This window comes from Equus przewalskii, chromosome 1 (genome assembly GCF_037783145.1).
Source record: "Equus przewalskii isolate Varuska chromosome 1, EquPr2, whole genome shotgun sequence".
NCBI classification, from domain to species: domain Eukaryota; kingdom Metazoa; phylum Chordata; class Mammalia; order Perissodactyla; family Equidae; genus Equus; species Equus przewalskii.
Genome location: NC_091831.1, coordinates 100,498,703 through 100,521,105, shown reverse-complemented (window position 1 = coordinate 100,521,105; position 22,403 = coordinate 100,498,703). Strand labels below are relative to the sequence as shown.

The 22,403-nt window shown below is 41.1% G+C and overlaps 1 protein-coding gene across 7 annotated transcripts in view; it reads right to left on the bottom strand.

Annotated features, from left to right (window-relative positions):
- Positions 1 to 22,403, bottom strand: part of MCTP2 (multiple C2 and transmembrane domain containing 2) — a 222,974-nt gene that overhangs the window by 140,497 nt on the left and 60,074 nt on the right. For all 7 annotated transcript variants that reach the window (XM_008535761.2, XM_070618934.1, XM_008535767.2 and 4 more), the window contains exons 5-7: positions 2,180 to 2,322; positions 1,317 to 1,393; positions 680 to 791 (exon numbers count right to left, since the gene is read on the bottom strand). In XM_008535761.2, coding sequence (XP_008533983.1) covers positions 680 to 791; positions 1,317 to 1,393; positions 2,180 to 2,322 — 332 coding nt within the window. The remainder of the gene's footprint in view (positions 1 to 679; positions 792 to 1,316; positions 1,394 to 2,179; positions 2,323 to 22,403) is intronic.

Sequence of the window (22,403 nt, the reverse complement as noted above, 5' to 3'; positions counted from 1 at the left end):
GAATGATAAGGTGTAATCCTTGAATACAAAATAAGATTCTGATTTGTATTCACGTGTTTGCTCATAAGACACAGTCCCAATCATATTGTCACAAAAGCCAACGTTTTTTTGATAGTCTCAACATCTTCAACATGTAGTGCACTAACTAGAAATTTCCATGTAATAGACCAGAGAATATTAAAATTTGCATCTTCCCAAAAGTACTCTCAATAGATTGGTAGCTAAAAGAAAAAACAAGAAGAGACTGGAATGCTGTGAATGTACACATGATCACCTTAATGACGTATGATGCAATAATTAAACCCGGGGAACTGCTTTTCATAACTGAATAATGCCTAAGTCACCTAGTACCTGAGAAAATAGCAAATGGAAAATTCAACACCGACTGAAAGTATATTTCAGACGATGTTACAAGCAAAACACAAGCAGGACATACATTTTAATAGAAGCAATACTATCTACATTCCTAGCCAAAACAGAGATAATTCCTTAATGGATTTTCTTTCCAGAGTTCCAAGAGAAAGGATGTATATAACCACAGATAGGTACTTTAAGTCTTTATAAAATTATCTGTTTCCCCCCCAAAAATAATTACAAAAATATTAGTTATCCAGGAGTCCAGTAACCAAAGGACAATTACAATGAAGGATTTACAAAAGGACAAAAAGGTCACACTTACATGTCTCTTGAAATCACCCTGTTTTACTACTAGGTTCAGATTTAACACGATCACTCCCATGTCATCTTCTAAACTGTTTGGATCTTCCAGTTTTAAAATATGTTCAGTCGTTCTACAAGCAAAAAGTAACCAATAAGGTTCGCCATACTATATAGTCTTACAATGCATTGGGAGCTTATGGAGAAAGGCCCCTGCCTCTGAATAAGCGTCAGACACAAGTTCAAAAAGCACCAAATTCAGTGAAAATACCAAATTCAGTGAAAATAAACCAACCACCTTCAGGGTATTGAAACTGTTTGGTATTGCCTCATTCAACAGCTGGTTATTGTTCCTCTCTGCTGCCCAAGCAAAATTCAAATACTTGTTTTAATTTCAGGTTAGGTAGGCTAATGAACCTGAATATTAACAAATGAATGTGTACAATCCAATACACATTTTAAACACAAAGGAAGATTTAATATCTGACTGATAAAAGCGGGAGCTAAAAAGCAAAAATCAGAGAAAAATTCACATTTTAACGCACTCTTTCATTTATTCAGATTTCTTCTGTCATTTGATCTACACAAATACCATTTAACATTACCTTATCTTCCCTGTAAAATTCACTAATAACAGCTGGAAAGTAAAAAGACAATACCTATTAAGCTCAAGATCACTGAGAAGGACAAATGCAGAACCCATGAAATCAGACGTAGTTAAGTCTCGATCATATACCTACAAAGGGGAAGAGACCAGTAACACACATTAATATGGTGAACCAACTAAGTTTACCAAATTATCAACAAATGCAATAGGCTGAGAATTTTGAATTCGGTCTTCTAGATCTAAAAATAATTTGCACAGTACAGTTAAAGAAGAATACAGCCAAGTCGATCAAGAGAACAAAATTATTCAGACTTGCCCATTTTGCCTACCACAGCCAAAAAAAACAGCAGAAAATACTTTTAAGGCAGTCTGCATATGCATTAAAATGTTATGCACAATGGACCACTCTCTGTAGTTTAAATGGTCTCTCATTAAAATTTATTATTTTCCACGGTGAGCAGATCTGCCAATTAAATAGAAATTTGCTAAATATTCTATAGCGATCCCATCCTGCACTCAACTCATGCAGTTTTAACCCAGATGTTAGAGCAATTGATGCTTCCAACCGGTAGCTTAAAGCTCTATTAAGTATAAAGTTATTTCTAATGAGAAAGGCTGTGGTACTCGTCACCACTGCATGAGCAGCAATAATTCTCCCGCATTTGGTAAGTTTCAATACTATCAATGAAGCTCTTCCTTTCAGTCTGATTTTTTGGTAGAGTATATATCACTGATCCGAGAGAAAACATACAGTTTCAACGAAGGGTATAAAGAATTCCTTCCCTACTAATATTTTAACCCACTGCTTAAGAATCATATAAGGGTTTGGGGGAGGCTGACTTTTAAGAGGGCAAAGATGGCAGAGACATAAACATTTTTAATAAAGGAGCGGATTTGAAAACCGCCTGGAATTACCTTCACACGTAGCTTTTGGTCAAGGCTCTGTATTGGTAATACAACTATTTCATCCCAAACCGGGTTCAAGTTCTTATATATGACTTTACTTTTGTACAGTGTCTTCCCATTCAGCTTAAATTTCACATAGGGATCGCTTGTGCCTTTAAAAGAAAACAAGAGCAAGGAAGGTTTTAAAAATATACGTAAAAGCCTAGGATCTCCATTAAGTAAAGATTCTTTCCACACTCCCTAAGGCTCAAAGCATTCACTGAGCACACCCAGAACAAACGTCTCCCTGTGCGGAGACTGAAGGCCCCAGAGGTGGAGAGGAGAGAGAAATGAAACAATTTGGGGTAAATGACTGATTCTTCTCTGCCTTTAGTGGTGGAATATAAACGGGCTCCTTGAGCTGTTTCGGTTTTGTTTCATTGTGGGTTTGTCATCACCACACTGCTCACAAAAATTCAAGAAATAAAATCCACCGGCACCAGCCGACGGTGTCAGGAGTCCTGGGGAGAAGCCCACCCCTCTGAAGAATGGCAGTGACTCAGTGAAAAGGGAAAGAAACCGTTTTCAAACATTTGGCCAGATGGCTGACTCAACAGAACCCTGAACTTGAGAATATAATCATAATAAATAAATCAATCTCTGGAACCACTGACTCAAAAGATGGGGCGACGGGACTAAGACCAGAACGGGGGGCGTAGAGATTAAATCGACAAAGTTGCCATTCATCGCTGCCTCCCGCACCTGCAGCAAAGCAGCAAACATTGTTTCACCCCGGCCAGCTGAATGCCACACCAGCCAGGCCCTCAGCTGGCCTCGGGGCGACACCCCTGACCCGCCCCTCTCCTCCTGGGGAGCTTTGAAACAGAGGCCAAAAAGAATGAATAATGTCCCTCTAGCCACTATATCCAGAGCAGAAAGAAGGGCTGATGATGGACCCTCCTGCACACTTTTCAGATCAATGAGAAAAAGCAGAAAAGCCGGCAAATGTAACAGACAAATTATGTGTTGTGCATGTGTGTTACACGCATGCAAGTGTGCCAGCACACTTGGGACATACTTGTGCATTAATACCCAGCGAATGATGAATAAAGAAGGCACAGACGAATGAACAGTGAGGAGTTTAATGAAGGTCAGCTGATAATGCCACAAGGAAAGAAAAAAACCTAATATAGGAAGTTTTGATGTTATAACTAATTGTGGAACTTACAACTATGAATAAGTGTACAAAGACCAACAGTCTGTTTTGTTCACTAATATAGCCCAGGTGCCTGGGACAGTGCCCAACCTAGGCCCCCGTATATTTATTGACATGAATTCCTGATGTTAAAAAAAAGCGCATATAGTCTAAGAATATTGCCTCAAAAATTAATTAGGCTATTCCGTCACACACATTTACCAAATCGTTAAAACCCATCATTAATTACTTCAGTTTTTTATTTTTCTTCCTGCTTTTTATGTTCCCATTTCACTGCACTAAAAATGACTAAAAATGAATGCAATACATTTCCCAACTATTTCAACTGAAAATAACATCACTATAGAGCAAGATAATACACATTGTTTAAAAATCTTAATAGATGAACCAAGGTATATAATTTTGATAAGTTAGCCTTCTAGTACTGGAAGGCTACTAACTTTAAAACAAAGAAATTCAACTACATATATACCTATGCATGTCTTTGACTCACATTTTAAGTTCGGCAACACAGGGGCAGAAGCCCAGCTGTCTTTATTTTAAACGTGGACACACACACACACACACGCTCACACACAGGCCATGTGGAGCGGCAGTTCTGAGTAGGATAGTAAAAATGAGTGCATTCCCAGCCATTCCGTGGAATACTCACTAGTGAGTGAGCAGTCTGCCCACACCCCCCTTTTATAGTACAAGAGAACACCTCTGGCAAGTCAGACGTTAACAATCATTCTGATATATATCTGAAAAAAAAAAAAATGTAGGGGAAAAACTATAATAAAAAGAGGCCTTTAATTAAATGAAATTGCCACTCTGGGATCAGCCCTTCATGCTTGTCAGCGTACTCTCAAAATAAACATCTCAAAACTAGGCCTCGGTGGTGTCACTTTCTCACAGGCAAAGCATACTGGGTAATCCCCAGGCATCTTGACAGCTACATAATGTTCAAACTGTTTCATGGGTGAATGGCGGCAGTTGCGTGAAAGAAAATATTAATGTCTGGAATTAATAGAAAAAGGGACCAGGGTTTACAAAGCCAAACAAGGAAAGAGGGTGTCAAGTTAGTGCGGCGTTAATTGTTAGGGAAAATTTGAGAAAGGGGGAGTACATTGTGATTTTTCTCTCCGAGCCGAAGTGTCTCACTGTCAGGGAAGTGACATCTCAACTAGGCAGGTTCTGAAAAGGGGTCAGCGGCTCAGGAATGCAACTCCCAGATTAGACAAATGATGAGATGACACCTGAATGGGTGGACTTTAACCTTTTTCACTGGGAGTTTCGTAAACAATGAGGCTGTTTGGAATAAAGAGGTAGGGTGGTACTTGGGGAGGAGAATGAAGCTAGGAGGCGAAAGATGGCGCCTTCATCCTGGGGCTGCCACCAATTCTGCCATGTGGGACCCCATGGAGTCACATAACCTCACATTTAGAATATCAAGGCTTAAGCATCAATGGCTGGATTTTTCTGCTCCATTCAAAATATACTGTGGGTCTATGGATGCTGAGAGAGATGAACAGGCATTCATTGGTCCTCCAAAAATGCTGCCCCAATTTACACTCCTGACAACACGTGTGCCAGTTCTTATTTCTGCTCATGCTCAATGACACTATGGACTGTCAAGTCTCTCTTGACTCTGTACCTGTCAGGCCTGCTAACATTGCTCACAGGCCACAAACACAGGTCACTTCAGAGACTGGCTCCATGTTAGGCACCGTGGGGTGTTACAAAAGAAAATCAATCCCAGATCCTTTTCTTCTGCGCCTGGCGGGCAGCAGGCACACCGTAAAGATAAGGCAAGGTCTAAGAGGTAAGTGTCAAAATAGAACTGAACTTAGGGGTTATGCTAGTTCACACGTGGGAGAGAGCGCAATTCTAGCTGGTGTATCAGTGGACACTGAAATAAAGGGGATGGGAGTTGAAAATGGGTGGATCTGAACATGCGGAGAGGGACTGAGGCCATTCAGCAAGAGGAACTGGCACTGAAAGGGTGGGAAGTGAAGGGGACCAAAAGGACTCAATTTGTGTGGTGCCAAGCAAGCATTTCAATTTATCCAGAAATTAAGGGGAAAAAAAACATAATGAGAAATAAAGTTTAAAAGGCAGGTTTTTGAGTCTGAGGCAGAAGTGCGCTAAAATATCAAAATGATTTTAGTTTTGTTCTGTAAGAAATATAGGGTGGTTTTTGTTCTTCCTGTTCTCTCATTTTTATTTTTTAACAAATGTAAGACATGCACGCAATGCTGAAAGGTATGAAATGAAAAGTAAAATCTCTACCCTTTTAAGCTTTCCTCATTCGCATTCCTCAAAGGTTTCTTGGGTGTTTTATAGGAAAAAGATACAAGAATTGTTTTTAACTTGAAAGTAATCATATTACATGCACTGGACTTCATGCTTACACAACTGATTTATCTCGGAGCTCTGTCCATACCAGCAATACAGAGCCAGCAGGTTTTTATTTTTTTTTCACTGCTTCAATTTTCATTGTGTTGTTTTAGCTTAATTGATGTAACTAGTCACCAAGTAATGGACATTCACGTCACTTCCAATTTTATTTTACTAGTATAAACAATACTAGAATAAGCATCTTTGCATGACTATCTTGGAGTTCATAACCGATTACATTTAAAACAAATTTTTAATGTTGGAACTGCTAGGCAAAGGAATTTGTACCTTTTCTGGTTCTGAGAGACAGTATCAAACTGTTCCTCCAAAGTCGGTCAAATTTACACTCCCACTAAGAGTATATGTTTTGTATTTCTTTCTTTCTTGTTTTTTTTTCTCTTGAGGAAGATTAGCCCTGAGCTAACTACTGCCAATCCTCCTCTTTTTGCTGAGGCAGACTGGCCCTGAGCTAACATCCATGCCCATCTGCCTCTACTTTATACGTGGGATGCCTACCACAGCATGGCATGCCAAGTGGTGCCATGTCCGCACCCGGGATCCAAACCAGTGAACCCCGGGCCACCGAGAAGCAGAATGTGCAAACTTAACCACCGTGCCACCGGGCCAGCCCCTGTATTTATTTCTTTACGTGCTCACCAACACTGGATGCTATAAACCTTTATTGTAAACCAATGGCTGGTGAAAAAAGGCTATTTCCATTTTCCTCTATCTTTAACGTTTTGAGTAAAGCTTAGGATCTTTCATATTTTAGTGACCTACATTTGTATTTCTTTATTATGGAAATTCTTGTTCATATCATTTGCCCCTTTTTCTATGGGCTCATGGTTTGTCATCTGCTTATGGATTTGAAGGAGTCCTTAATTATGGAAATCAGCCACTGGCTATAAATCTTGTCATAACTTGTTTAAACGCGTTATTTCTTGCAATAAGTTATTTTCATCTTTATTTAGTCAAATTTACCAAAGTTTTATTTATGGCTTTGTAGTTTAACATTTTGCTTAGAAGGAGTTTTCTCACTAAAATATTTTAAATTAGTTCAGCTATGTTTCTTTCCACTGATTGTGTAGTTTTTCAGTTTTTACACATAAGCCTTTGGTCCATCTGGAATTATTTTCATGGGAGAAGGGAAGGCAATTCAGGTTTACTTATGAGCAGGAGAGTAAAATGATCAGAGCCAACCTCTAGAAATATAAATCTGGCAGCAGCTTATAATTCAGGAGGAAGAAGAAAAAGGCTAAAGCAAAAAAAAAAACCTGGTAGTTGAGATAATACGGCACCAGGGCATTGAGCAATGAGGGGAAAGCTGCACCTAGACCATAAGAGGTACCAATCCAGGGCTTCACAAGGCATTAGCCATGGAACGCTCATCTCGCGAGATGCTCCATGGACTAAAGGAGGTATGTCATCAAACCATTGGGAAAAGCCGTTTGCTATTTCCTCACTTGGAACTCCACAATACAGAATAAAATGTTCAACTCTGCCAAGTAGTGCATTAAAGACAAACAATGACAACAATAAAAACAGCTTAAAACTTTTCTACTCTGTATTTCATAAAATTATTTCAGTCTAGAAAACATTTTACTTGGAGCACCGATGAATATAATATGAAACTCCTCCAAATCAAAGCTCTGGAAGGTAAGATTCATGCCCAGGATTGCCAAACACGCAGGATAGAGGTATTAGAAATATGTGATAGATGAATGAATAAATTTTAAAGTAAGATGGACATATTGGATTCAAATCCCATACCTTCATTCTGGTAACTCTATCACGTTGGGCAACTTGCTCATTTCCTTATGTTTTACTGTCTTCACCCGTAAGATGGAAAAACACCAACCTCATAGGATTATGTTGAGAACTGAATGAATTCTTTAACGATAGCAGCCTGCAGACACTTCCTGAGAAAGTCCCATAGTAAGTGCTACTATTTTTAGTATTACTACTTAATTAAGTTAAAAGTGGAGAGTGTATACCAACATATGTAGTACTAATTAAATATTCATTTACTTAACTTTAGCTGTCCAAGATAACAGGTACTGATAATTTGCCTCTAGAATGTCTCTTCTATTGTCATCTCTAAAGGCTGAAATTTACATCACCTTCTCTGTTCATAAATTGAATAGAAAATTCCTCATCTTATACACATCCACCAGGATCCCAAGTGGTTTGGGAAATTTTTCACGAAGCAATCTGAGCTGTCCTGGAAGGAAAGGGATTTATAAAAGCTAAAAATCACTACATATTCATGAGTCCTGGCTACCACCCCACCTACCATCCTAGGGTTATTCACGGAGGGTTTCAGAGCACTTTGAAGATATAGTCTGATGAAAATAACAGGCAGCTCCCTGAGAAGGACATAAGACAACTCAAATCTATCATCGGGAGAGTCATCAAGAACCATATTATTTGAAGATTTTGTTCTCCTCTTGGTATTTCATTTATCACTTTGAGGAGCAGCTACCACATTGAGAGTGTGATGGAAAAAATGGGGAGTACCAACAGAAGTGGTAAATAGAATTGACAATACCACATTGACCGGCTCAAGAACCATTCTAATATGAAAATAAGATAAATCTGTAATGAAGCTTGAATTACAAACAACTTCTCTTTGCTTTTTCTAATATAACATCTCATGACCATAGCAGGAAAAGTACAAAGTCAAGATGCACTTAAAAAAAAAGAAGGAAAATTACCACCAGCTAGAAAAGCTTAATATGTTGATACATACTTACACTTTACACACACACACACAGTCACACACACACACTTTTCACAAAAAGGAAATCAGCCTTCATGTTGTATTTTTTACCTGCCTTCTTCAGCCAATAACCTATTAGCCTCCTTCCATGCCCATAAATATATTTGTACTAATCAGTTTAATGGTCATTTATCTGTATATCTGTGCATATATATGAAAACTTACTGTATGACATAGGGTAAAAAACACCATTCCTAATTTGAACTAAAAATCCACTGCACTGAATACAAAAGCAGTATTTGTAGGCAAAACCTACTTATTTGCTATCAGCGAAACTCTTTTGCCAAGTTAAAAACTTTAACCATACACTCTCTCCAAAAGAAAGGTCATCTTACGCTAGAAAAGTTGCCTAATTAAATGCATTTCTCAGAGTAGTTGTTTGGTCATGAAAGGAAACTATCTCTGTATTTTTACACTAAGTTTACATTTTGTAATATCTGATAATTTTTGTCAGGAGATCTTAAGAGTTCAGATTCAAGTCAACAATTATTTATCAAGTGTTTAGGGAAAGTGATCTACACATAGATAAATTCCTCCTGCATAGACAGCATTTGGAAACATTTGAAAGGTATAAATTTGACTTCATGCTTATCCTCTGGCTTAAGGGTACTAAGTGACCACTGTCTTTATATACACACATTTAGAATCTTCTCAATATATACACATATTTAGAATCTCTTCTTTTTGCCAGAAAAATAACTAAACCTGAGCTGTTTTTATCCGGGATCCACGAGTTCAGACTTTCTTTGAGGCTGGCTAAAATAAAAGAGCCAGACCTATTTCCAGAAAAAAAGGCGAGGGAAGATTTCTGAACAGCTGCTGCTGCCCTCTAGCAGTTAAACTGAGATTTCCAGATCAAGTTGCGTCCCAGGGCCGCATTTCTACGCATTTCTCACTGACCTCTTCAGAAATCATAATGGGCATGATGGAAATTCAGAGGGCATTTTTCCACAGTCACATGGGAAAGAAGAAACAACTTTTCTTTTGTAGAGCAAAATCCACATTACTTAAGATAACAGTAGGTTCAAATCTAGCAGAATTCCAAGCCAGGTTTTATCCACTAAAATGAAGGGAACATGCGCATTCGCAGGTTCACCCGTCCTTCCGCATATGGCAGCTGCATGCTTCTTGGAGCTGTTCTTTTATTACCAACCATAAAAGAACAGTTTCCTCCTTAACAGCCTTGCTGACTGTGTTTTGCCATTTAGCACATCCCGGTTGAACTATTCCAGAACTTTCCCCCCCGAGTATGACTGACTTCCCTCCTCTAAGGGAGCCCACCATGTGTAACACCCCAGTAGCATCTTGAGCAAGGCCTGCCCACAAGTAGACGCTGAGATGTAATAGCTCCAAGCAATTTACCAAAATCCAGTTTCTGAAAGAATTTCCAATGACCGACTTTCAGCGAGATGAACGATGTGAAATTACCAATTTTACCCAAACTTGTTAATTTGAACTATTTATAAAGTTTTACAAAACTTGTTTATTTGAACTATTTATAAAGGTTGTATGGAATAAATAATGGGACATAGGGAGCTGTGGGGAGTGAGGTCCCCCTGGGGCCTCCCTAAAGTTCCTGCAGCTCCACCAACCCCCGCCCCACACACCCGTATCTTCTCCTCCTCTCAGCCCCCTCCCCACCCGTCTTCCTCCTAATATCCTCTGCTTTTCTGTCCTTACTCTCCCCTTTCTGGGCTCTGCATCCTAGGCTATCACATGTCCAGTATCTTCTGTATTTTTTTTTTTGGCCTGAGACAAATGAAATATTATTTAAAATGCTGTTTTTGTTTTATCTTCATAACCAATTAACTAATATAACCCAGAGACTTCCAAAGCAGTTCTTAAAAGCTCTCACGCAATAACTTTCGAAACATAAATAGCTATAAATTTATAAACAGATGAAAGGAAAACATTGTCAATATATTGCTAAATTCAGTAAATTCAATGAATAAGCCATTTGGTGAATAGATTATTGAACAAATTGGCTTTTGGTGAAGTGGTCATTAAGAGAAGGGGTCTGCACCCCTATTCTTCATGAAGCGATCAGAGGCACACAGGGGTGTGAACTTCTGCCTAGAGTCATTATGCATGGTTGTCTCTGGAACACCAGAAAGGAAGTGCCCAGGTTAAGTTAGAAGAAGGCATGACAACGTGACAAGAAGGAGAGGAGAGGCAGTGGCTAGGATGCAGTAGGATAAAAAGACTAGAGGGGCCAGCCCAGTGGCGCAGTGGTTAAGTGTGAATGTTCCGCTTCGGTGGCCTGGGGTTCGCCGGTTCGGATCCCGGGTGCAGACATGGCATCGCTTCACAAGCCATGCTGTGGTAGGCATCCCACATATAAAGTAGAGGAAGATGGGCATGGATGTTAGCTCAGGGCCAGCCTTCCTCAGCAAAAAGAGGAGGGTTGGCAGCAGATGTTAGTTCAGGGCTAATCTTCCTCAAAAAAAAAAAAGAGACTAGAAAGAGTTAGGGGGAAAAAAGGAAATAAGACAAGAGGAAGCCAGATAGCCAATGAACGCTGCCGCCCGGAGTCTCTTGTAAAGGGTGAAACCTACCAGATCTATACAATGTCAGCTCTCGGTGTTCCAGAAATCCACATCGCAAAGAACTTGCAATTATTAATATTTAACATTCTCCTTTCTATCAAAAAAATACTAAAAATGTCCCCAGCCCAAGCTATTGTTTAAGCATAAATCTAAGTCTAAGGAAATGGACACTGGTGTTTACAGAAAAGGGAAAAAATGACTGAAATTTAGTCGTGATCAATGGGCATGATCTCATTTAATCCTCCAAAAATCGTACGGGACAAGCACCATGTACATTGCTGTGTTAGGGATGAGGAAAGTTAGTGCATTCCCAGAGCCAAGCCTCAGACACAGATCCGTTTCACTTGAAAGCCTTCAGAACTAGAGCAATCTTAAATCATAACCCCCAAAGGTTGATGCCCCTTTCATCAAGAAGCAGGACGCCTATCCTGTTCCCCTGAATCGGGGTGACTGCTTTCGTCAGTGCAGTGTGGTGGAAGTGACACGGTGTTCCTTCCAAGACTGTGCCATAAAAGGCGACCACAGCTCCTGCTTTGTGCCCTGGACCTTCATTCCTTGTGCCCTGAGCTGCCACGTAAGAAGGGTGACAACTCTGAGGCTGCCAGGCTGTGAGTAAGCCATGTTGCATGACAAGGCCTTAGTGAAACAGTCCTTGTCTTCCCGTCAGCCCAGCCAGGCACCCAACACACAGGCAAACTGGCCTTCAGGTCTTCAGATGATTAGTCCCACTAGCCCTCCTTCGAGTCTTCCCAGCTGAGGCCTCAGGCAATATGTTGCAAAGACAAGTCGCTTGTGCCTTGTCCAAATTCACACTCCCAGAATTTAAGAACATCTGGTTGTTTTGGCTTACCGAGTTTTGACGTAATTTGTTACATGGTGATAGCCTCTGGAACAATACCCTTCACCATTGCATTGCATGTCATGCTCCCTGCCTTCAATTCAGCACGAGAATATCTGAGGTGTGATGACATGACAGAACTAACCGCCCAATGCCATAGCTGAAATCAAAATAAAACTACGAGTAAATCAAGGACACGTAGAAATACACAGACACACCCTCTGTTTCACCCTCTAGAGAAAACATGCACACACCCTCAAGCAGAACACACCATATCGACATCACAGACAAGGAAGTGAAGCAGAAAAACCACTGGCAACACAGCACGCAATGCTGCACGGATTACATTGGTACAGAAATGACCATGATCAAACCCCTCGCTATAGAGATGTCCCATCCAACCTAATGGAAGACATGCTTGATTAAGTTCAAGTCAGTGCTCCTCGGCTGGGTGAAAGGCCATCTGTTACATGCAGCAGACATAGGAAACATGCCAGTTCTGTGCCAGGGTACTTCACAGGAATTGGGATGCGATCCCACTGAAAGAACAGGTAACTGAGTCTACAGAGCAGAAGAGCTCTATAATCAACCCATGAGTATGCAAACAAAACCCAACCACAAACATCTCCCGAGGAAAGAGCTTAGCTGTGGGAATACATTGAAGGCTGTTAGGACAAACATGGGCCGCTGAAGATAATCTGTATCAAAGCGGGAAAGGAATGAACAGAAACAGGTTTCAGAACTCTGCTCCACCTGCTTGCTGCAGGACCTCGGCAAAACCCAACAAGTACAGGAAAACCATGGGCTACCTGGGCTTCAGGATGGGTGTGTGCATCTTTGAAAGGTTCAGGTTTGTTCTTGAATGGCATTCTTTCTAATACACTGGCCAAATGTATTTCTGTTGCTCCTGCACAGGCATACCAAGGATCGCATGCCATCTGGTGTTCAGAGAAGGTACTGCACTGTGGAGCCAACCCCAATTTTTGCAAAATAAAAAGTACTATGATGTTCCCATACAGTGTGGTGCTGGCGCCTGGATAAAAGGACACAGCAGTAGGAATCAAAGAGAAATCCGAGGAGCAGACAAGAAGCAACATGCATTGCATTTCAACACCCAATTAAAAAGTGGCAATCTAATCATTAGGGAAAGGAATGCAGTATTTAGTCCTAGCTAATTAAATAGCCATTTGACAAAAAGTAAAACTAAGTTTCTACTCCCAGCCAGAAATCAAAATAAGCTTGAGACAGATCAAAGAGATAAATGAACAATGGAAAACCAGACAGAAAAGGGAAGCAAAATAGGTCAATATGTATCTCCCTCAGGAGAGAAAGAGAAGGCCTTTCTAGGTACGAAAGCAAAGGAAGAAACTGTCCAGAATAGGATCGTAAGACTTGAAAAGATTTTTGCAACAAAAACTTTAGAAACAAAATTAGAAAGCAAATGACAAATTAGAAAAATGTATGTGAACATATCCAGGAACCAGAAGAAGGAGTCACAGCGAAGGATGGAATAGGCTGTGCACGATGGAGAAGCAGATAGCGCACATCCAAACACCCCTAAGGGTCCAAGCTTATTAGTACAATTAAAACAAAAACAAGACGATACTTTTCCTCTATCAAATGAACAAAGATCATCTACACACAGAGTAGGTGAAAAATGGAAAGTGGACCGCTTATCCGCCACGGAGGGGTGACGGAAAGAGAGAAGACTTTCTCAAGAGTGAAGTGGCGATTCCGCAACGAGAGTCTTGAAATGCTCGGATCACATGACAGACAACAGCCAACCCATTTCGATAAATGACTTGCGAAGAAAGAAAAAAGAAAGTTGTACACACAGATTTAGGCACCAGAATATTTGCCGCGGCATTATTACTAAGAATTGAATTGCTGAACACACCTAATCTGGAGCATTGATCAGAGAAGGATGAATGATGCCCTCTGCAGCTTTTAATTTCTTCTCAAAATAAAATTTTTATAATATGGAACAAAATAAGTGTGGGGAAACAACAGCAAGAAATCAAACAATTGAAAGTCAGATCTTATCTTACTCTAGAAAGAAAAATAGATTTTTTTAAAATCAGATCACTACAGTATGCTCAGTAAAAAAAATCTCAGCAATGAAGGCAGCAATGACATAGCCAGATGCCTTCATCCATGCCAGGTTTGCCCAGGTTGGTCACCATGAAATTTAAGGGGCATTTTCTGAGTCAAACTTAAGATGGAAAAATAAAACCATCAATTCACCACGGAGTCCTTATTCAAATAACGCATCTTTAAAAATTAGTCTCTCTTTCATTTCTGCTGTCTCACAAACTGAAAGTAGGAACTGGTCTCCGAAAACACCTTTCACAACCACCCTTTGCTCCCAGGGGGGAAAGGTGAGGGGACAAAATCTATCTCAAAAGGAGAGAAAAGCACAAGATATGCAAAAGGTGCACCAAATTCTGAAGAAACTGGAAAGAAGGCCATTAAAAACACCAGCAGAAATGCCATAAAGGCCTTCTCTTTCCCGGAGGGAAAATGCAAAAATAGAACCCAAATGAGGAAAAACTAAAACAAAGCACAGCAATAATAATAGCTCCTGTTTACTGGATGTTACTATGTTACCCCCCACCACCCACATGTCCCCACACGTCCCCACAAGCACAGGCATCAGTTAATCCTCACAGCCATCGCCAGATGATGTGTGAGCAGTGTTCAAACTCGGGTGGTTTACACCTGGAGCCCTGGACTCTTACCCACTGTCCAGGGCTCCCAGCATTTCACAGCATGGCACAAAGGACAATGATGGTTTTATTGGGCACAGCAGGATAAATGGAAGGGGCTGCTGAGGGGCTGGCCAGGCCCAGCAGAGCTGTCGCGAGGGCTAAGGGGTGAACACCTCAGAAGGCCCCATTCAGAACACACCTGTTGGGAAGCTCCACGCTGCCTCCTCAGTTCTAGAAACATCCACCTGCCCCTCAGTTACAGCTGAAACAAGGAGAATGTGTTTCTCTCTAGGTGTAATACAAAAGTATCCTTTCTCTTTAAAGAAGAAATGTATAATCATAAAAATTGCACAATCAAAAAATTAGCCCACTAAATAGCAAAAGGAAAATTGGACTGAAATCAGAGGTCCCAGACATTTGGACGTTTTGGTAGCAGTTCAGTAATTTACTAAACACCTATCACATGGCTGACTTCTCATGCTAGCAGGAGATCTTTAAATCTTTTGTCTCAACTATTCTTTTCAAGTAGGAAAACGACTTATGCAATGCATTCTTCCTGCAATGTACAAATGAAGCAATCCCCGCTCTGAAAACAAAGAACAGCCATCTACTAGTGCTGGGAATAGAGAGAGGGCAGTTTGCTGGATGAAGATGTCATGAATTTTCATCAGCTAAAGCTCACATCAAAAAGAGGAGTATCAGGGCCTGGCCCCGTGGCCCAGTGGTTAAGTTTGTGCGCTCCGCTGCAGGCAGCCCAGTGTTTCGTTGGTTCAAATCCTGGGCGCGGACATGGCACTGCTCATCAAACCATGCTGAGGCAGCGTCCCACATGCCACAGCAAGAAGGACCCACAACAAAGAATATACAACTATGTACCGAGGGGGCTTTGGGGAGAAAAAGGAAAAAAAAATTAAAAAATCTTTGGGAAAAAAAGAAAAAAAAAGAAGACCATCAATCCTCAACCGTCACACCTACAGCCAGAGATCTGCACGGCCCTAGCAATGTTACAGCCAGCTTCAAGGGACTTTTCTTTCCCTTTTGCAATACTGAAAACTGGCCACCAGAGGGCGTCAGCAACACAGTATTCTTCCAGCCCACAGTCGGACACCATCATAACTGCCTTAACATCAAGGGAAAACTGGGTTTTAATCCAAAGGCTGTTTCTTGTTTTCCAGTAATTAAGGTCTAGGTTTTAAGGGGGGTTGAAGCGAAGCATTTTTCCCAGGTCAAGAGGCCTGCCCATGTCACAAAGTCAGTGCTCACAGCAGGCCTAGGAAACAGGGCTGCTGGCATGAGCACTGCCAGCTCTAAGACATGGCAACAGCTTCTCGGCCGCGTTCCCTTCCGCGGAAAATTGAGCCAGGGTTCAACTTCCTCTGTGTCAACCCAGTTATGAAGCCGTTGGACTTAAAATCGATTGGTCATATCATATTGCTCTGCTTTACCAATGTCAAAATTTGAGACCCCCAAGAGTTACCAGACAATGGCTCAAATCAAGAACTTAAAACAGGCGTGTATCTTGTTTGGCCAAAAACTGTAACACCTTGTAGAACCTTCCAGAAAAAAAAGGCGAAGGAAATGGGGAATGTAAAGGAGTAAAAGGAAGAATTGGGATGATGAAGAGGGGAACAGAAAGATAGAGCAAAGGAAAATAAGATGACAGGGCGTTGGTTCAAAACCTTGGGAGCTTCCTGGGTGAAATCAGAAATGGGACCCAGTACACAGAGGGCAAGGAGAGACCGAAGACAGAGGCAGCCGCTCCGGATTGGGAGGTGGCAGGTTTCATAAGCAAGAACTGACGTAGGCGGTTCTTGGGCGGCCACAGGTGAGCAGATCTCTGCACCCACCCGCAGATTCTTAAAAGTGTATACGGAGACCTTAACTAGGTTTCATCACATACACTGTCCAGATGGTCTCAACAACACTTTCTCTCTCACGGCTGTGTCCTTGAAAATGGCACCCACTGTGGCAATGGTGGGCAGAGCATACATTCCCAGGACAGGGGAGGGGGTGATGGGCCTCTGATGGCCCTGTCCCCCTGGAGGGTCAACTGGTGGTCATGTCCTCTCAATGACCTCCTCCAACACAGGGCAGGGGGAGGGGTTAGACAAAGACAAAAAGAGCCCTACGTATAGGCTGGAGGCAGGAACCAGGACACAGCAAAGAGAGGAGGTGAGGGGGGAGGGCTATGATTTTTCTCATACAGATCCCTCAAGAAGCTGAGATCAAGGCGAGGCCTGGACATTTCACAGCATTTGAGTAAAGCTCATCCTTAGAAAGACCACTATAGCAACCCAAGTTGTCCAGCAAAAAAATGGGGCAGCTTAATTAGTACTGGGCTCCCCAACAGTGGATCGAGTCTAGCAAAGGCTGAAGGATTACACGCCAGAGAGTCGAAGGAAATTCTTGAACAACTGGAAAATGACCTGTAAGAGGCAATCTTTTAGATGGGGCCACACTTCTAGAGAGCCCTAATTAAAACCTCTCAGCCTCCCATAATACTATTCTTCTATCCATGATGACGCATGGATGTATAGGCATGTTCATGACTGCAAGTTATTACTTAGTCCCTCACTAACTTTGGTTCTTTTTACTGATCTGTAGGTTTTGCTGGGTTTATTCAGTGTATATATACACACAAACACACACACACTCACATATTCTGTACAAAGGATAGAGACGTTGACAACTAAACTAAGACCCTGAGATGCCCTGCGTGACGACGACACACTACTTTCCCAGCACCACCGCTGAACCTGTGTATTGTTTCGAAGACAGAGCTCCATCCAGATTCTGGCCAAAGAGCAATCAGCAACCTTGTAGTTTAAAAAACTTCACCAAAACCCCCAGAAAATCTCAAAATCCCATCTTGATCGTCTACTTCACAAACCAGCCCCGTGTTTGAGCCAAGGAAGTAAGAGATCTAGATAAAATGTCCACAGCACTCTTTCCACCAAGGAAGTCCCTTGGGCTGATGCTGTGATAACTCATGATAACTGATGCTCTGCTTTCTGAGAAGTTTCTCTCCACTTGTTTCTGGAAGGGCCAAGTGACCGGAAGTTCCAATCCTGAGTCAGAAACCCTACAAGCTCCTCCTAACGCCCTTTCTTGAGGTATGTCAGAAATGTCTTTTCCTGACAGGGGTACCCAGACCTTTCCCTTTACTGCCTGGTGAAAACACAGAAAAAAAAAATGGCTTTTCCCTACCCAATATCTCTAGGTTTTTCTGCATTATTTTATGTCATATCACTGAAATGTTTCCTAGAGACTTAACTGGAAAGCACAAGCTTCAATTCTTGATCGCTTCCTGATTAGATTGTACCTCCTTTATTTTAAATGAAGTTTTTACTTTGCAACTCTAAAAAGCCGTTTCTTAAAGCAAAAATCCAAAATCAGATCATAATATTCTAGACCAAGGTGGGCAAACTGGCCGCTGGTCAAATCCAGTCCACTGTGTGGTTTTTGTAAATAAAGTTGCAGTGGAACACAATCGTGTCCATTAGTTGACACAATATCGATAGCTGTTTGGCACTCCTCCAGCAGAGCTGAGTAGTTGTAACTGAGCTCTTATGGCCCATAAATCCTAAAATGTTTATTTTCTGGCCCTGTATAGAAAAAGTTTGCCAATTCATGTTCTAGACGGAAAGTTACATAAGCAGTAACGATTATATAACAATCCAAAGAAAATATCAAACTCTTTCCTTAGCAGAGAATGACTCATCAACAGTGTTTTTTTCTCTCTCAAAATTCAAAAGTGAGACTGTGCAATTGACTAACATATCCCAGAGCAGCTCCGCCATAGTCAAGCAGGCAATGCACATCAACGACCCTTTGAAGGCCTCCCCGTCATAACTGAAAATCAATATTTGATCAATTTGATCTGTTATATTTTAGACTGAAACATTAAACACACGATTCAATATATAAGGAACATAAAATATAAGCAAACTCCTATGCTGAAGATGGAGCACGGAGAGAGGGCACGGGGTACTGACAAATTGACAGAAGCTAAGGACCAAGTGCCCAAGGTTACGGATGCAGATATTGATATGGAACACAGGAAGAAGTTCTGCACTGAGAGTCAGGAACATGGCTATTTTCATTATTATTATTCATTAATAACTCTAATAACACACTATCATTTATTGACTTTTTTCTATATGTATGGCACTATGCAATATATACTTTCTTTCTTTCAACTCTTACAATTGCATTACAAGGCAAGCTGTATCATGCCCATTTTACGGAAGGGTAAGTTAAATTTCAGAGAGGTTGAGTAAGTTGCCATTGAAGTCCCAAACTGTACTGTCCAAATCCTCTGTCTGTTCCATCGAGCCACGCAGTCCACTGAGTCCTGCCCCAACCACTGCCTCCCCAGAAGACCTCGATCAAGTCATTTAGTCTCTGCTCTTCAGTCTCCTGAATTGGAGCTTCTGTTAAATCGGAAGTTAAAGCAGGTGATCTGTATGATATGCCGAATTTCTAAAATCGTGTAAGTCCTTCTTCCTGACTTTAATCACCAGGTCCCAGTCACGAACCGGTGCAGTGCTCATCTCTCTGAAGTGACTCAGTCATGCCTGCTGCGTAGAGGAGTGAGTGAATGAACTCTGTTCCCTTCTAGGAAGATGTTTTCCCACTTACTACAGCCTTTAGTACTCCTTTTCTTTAAGTCTAGCAATTAAGTTGGATTTCCCTAATGAAGAATTAAAATTTATTAAAAGCATTCTATGTTCAAACCACCAATACAGCATAGTAGGGTGTACAAAGATGAATAAAATTGTCTCCCAACTAATAGAGTGCTAATACCTTAACAGGAAGGATCAGTCATTTATCCAATTAAGGATAAAGGTGTATGTTTTATAGTGGTAAATTTTTTATGGGATTGAGATGAGAGGGAGCCTGTGTCTGTGAAAAACATAAGAGACTACACAGAAGAAGTACCATTTGAATGGATATTGAAGGATATTTAGTACTGTGACAATCAGCTATTGATCTTATATCCACAGAATTGGAGAACATGTTATATAGAATAAAAAGAAATAAAGAATAAAAGAAATAAAGAATAAAAAAATAAATTCACAGATAATTCAAAAATTCTTTTATATTTAGTACTTTGGTATATCACATAGTTCTCTGTACCAAATTATGTTAATTGGGCTAATACCAAATTACATTATGTTCAGAGAATACAAATAAAGGAAAGTTTGAGACAGATGCTGGAGAGCACATACATAATGAGGTACAGCCCTAGGAAAAGAAAATCTTGTGGCTAAGAGAGAGTTACACTTTACCCACCAGGAGAAGCATAGGTTTCTCCTCATTCGTCAATACCCACTGGTAGACAGAGACCACCCAGGGCAACAGTTCTCAAAGTGTGGTTCCTGGGCCAAAAGCATTGGCATCACCTGGGAACTTGTTGGAAATGCAAATTTTGGGGCCCCACCCTAGACCTGCTGAATCAGAAAACCTGGATGGGGATAATGTATATTTTCATATGCTCTCCGGGTTATTCTGATGCTCACTCAAGTTTGAGAACTATTGGTCCAAAGAACTATATAATTCTGTTGGATAAAATTCTGAGACTGGGTTCGGTTCCATAGAACATAATGCCATATTGATAAGCAAAGTCAGTCCCAGACAAAGGAGACAGGTATGGCAGACCACGAGCTGATAATGATCATCCCCGCTTAAATCCCCGTGGACATTCACGTGCTGCCTTACCTTGAGTGGGCTCTGGAACATACCCTGATCACTAACTTAAGACTTGTGACAATGAAGCAGAAATTAATATAGTCACAGTATAGGGAGGCATGCCACACACCAAAGTATAGAAAAAGAACTGACTGGGAGGGGGCTATTTTCTTAACAGATAACGATTAATCTTCCCAATAAATAAAAGACAACAGACAAGAAGAGTCACTGATGTTTATCAATGAAATGGGTGCTAGAACAGCACAGTTTATGCCTTAGACTCCTTATTAGGTCTTACACTTGGATAATACTAGGTTTACAGAACATAAAGCCAAATTGTTATATGATGTCTTAATTGTGATGAAACTATACAGATAGACATGACAATGGCTGGGATTAGAGCACAAACGACAGTGTCTCCTTTGGCCCTAAAACAGCGAGATATGGAGCAAACACGAAAACCCTATTGTTTCAGTCATTTTCTACTATACACAATGGCTTCTTCATCATCTACTAAGTTTACTGACCATCTACTAGGAATCTGCTGTAAGTGCATCAGTACGACATATCAACGGTGGTGTTCCCAGGTAACTTACGTCAATGATGGAGAAAGAACCAGAAAAGATGGGAAAAGTGGAAATGGGGCAGCTGGCCTGTAGAAGAGGTTCAGGGCCTGTGTGTACCCCCAAAGGTTTGGAGGTTTCCAAAAATTTAAAACAGAGCATGTTTTTTAAAGGTTTAGAACACTTTTTCCTAGTAAAGTTAAATACTCCCTCCATAGAACACACTTCTAATCGCCAGATAAGTTTTCAAAAAATAAGCTCAATAATGATCGCTATTCGACGGAAGCACCCACTGGACACTGTGCAGGTTCAGAGCAAGAGTCAGGACATCTGTGGGGGGTAACTGTACACTGGTTTATGATCGTGTTCCTTAGATGTTATTTCAGGTGTGAAATGCTATCCGGCCCCAATCATTAAAACTAGCATAAGAGATATATCTATTAAAATGCATACATTTACAACGATAGCACACGACAGAATACAAGAAGTTGCACAATTGATAGATAAGATATTACGATTTTGATAGAAAACAATATCTATCAATAGGTATAAAATGAGATTTTTTTCACTACTTTGAAGTCCTACAATTGAGAAAATACAAAAAGACACAGAAAGAGAGAGAGAAAGAGAGACTAATTTTATTTTCTTAAAAAAAGTGGGCATGTTTTATACAGCCCTGAAAGACAGAAGTCAGGCGAGATCAGATTGATGGAAGGATCCATGTCCCAAAACATGAGCAGTAGAGAGTCAAAGCGAAAAAGGTACCAGGGCGGAGGTGCGCTGGGAGGATGGGAGGGTGTGTGCCAGGAATTCTCCAAGCTTGGAGGCAGCAAATATGGAAAGCAGAAAATGGCCTGAGTGACTGTCAGGGTGGCTGGTTGGCCCAGCATACGCAAAGCCTCTGGGTGGGCCAGAACTGTCGTCTCCCCTTGGTGCCAAGCAATGACCAGCAAAGGCACTTGACTGCAAGCAGGAACAGTGAGCATGGGCAGTGACCCAGAGAGGAAGGCTTTAGGTAGCAGGTGATAACTAGGAGGAATGAGAAGGAGCCAGCCTGAACTACTGGCTCACCCTGTCCGGCTGCACGTCCCCACCCTCGTCACTCTCAGAGAAGGCAGGATGCAATAAGCAAAAATAGCATCCATAGACGGTGGAACAGGATCACACAAATAAAAAGATGAGCAGCAGACACAACCAGCTGATATCCAGGAGATAAAACACTGAACGGGAGATTTTAAATGTAGACTTAGTATTCTCAAAAACAAGATGGCATCATCTCATTCATGAAACAATAATAGGCTGTTATAAAAATGAAAACAATGACAACTCAATAGATAAATGTAATAGCACAATGGTAACCTGGAAGAAAACTGAGTAAGCTGGAAGACCAGGCTGAGATTTCTTCCCAAAAGGAAAAAGTCATGGGAAGAATGAGAAAGAAAAGCTAAGAGACTCAGAAGACAGAAGAAAGGGTCTAGGAGGCCCTTCCTTTGTTTCAGAGGTGTTTCAACACAGAGTCGAAAGGAAGCAGTAG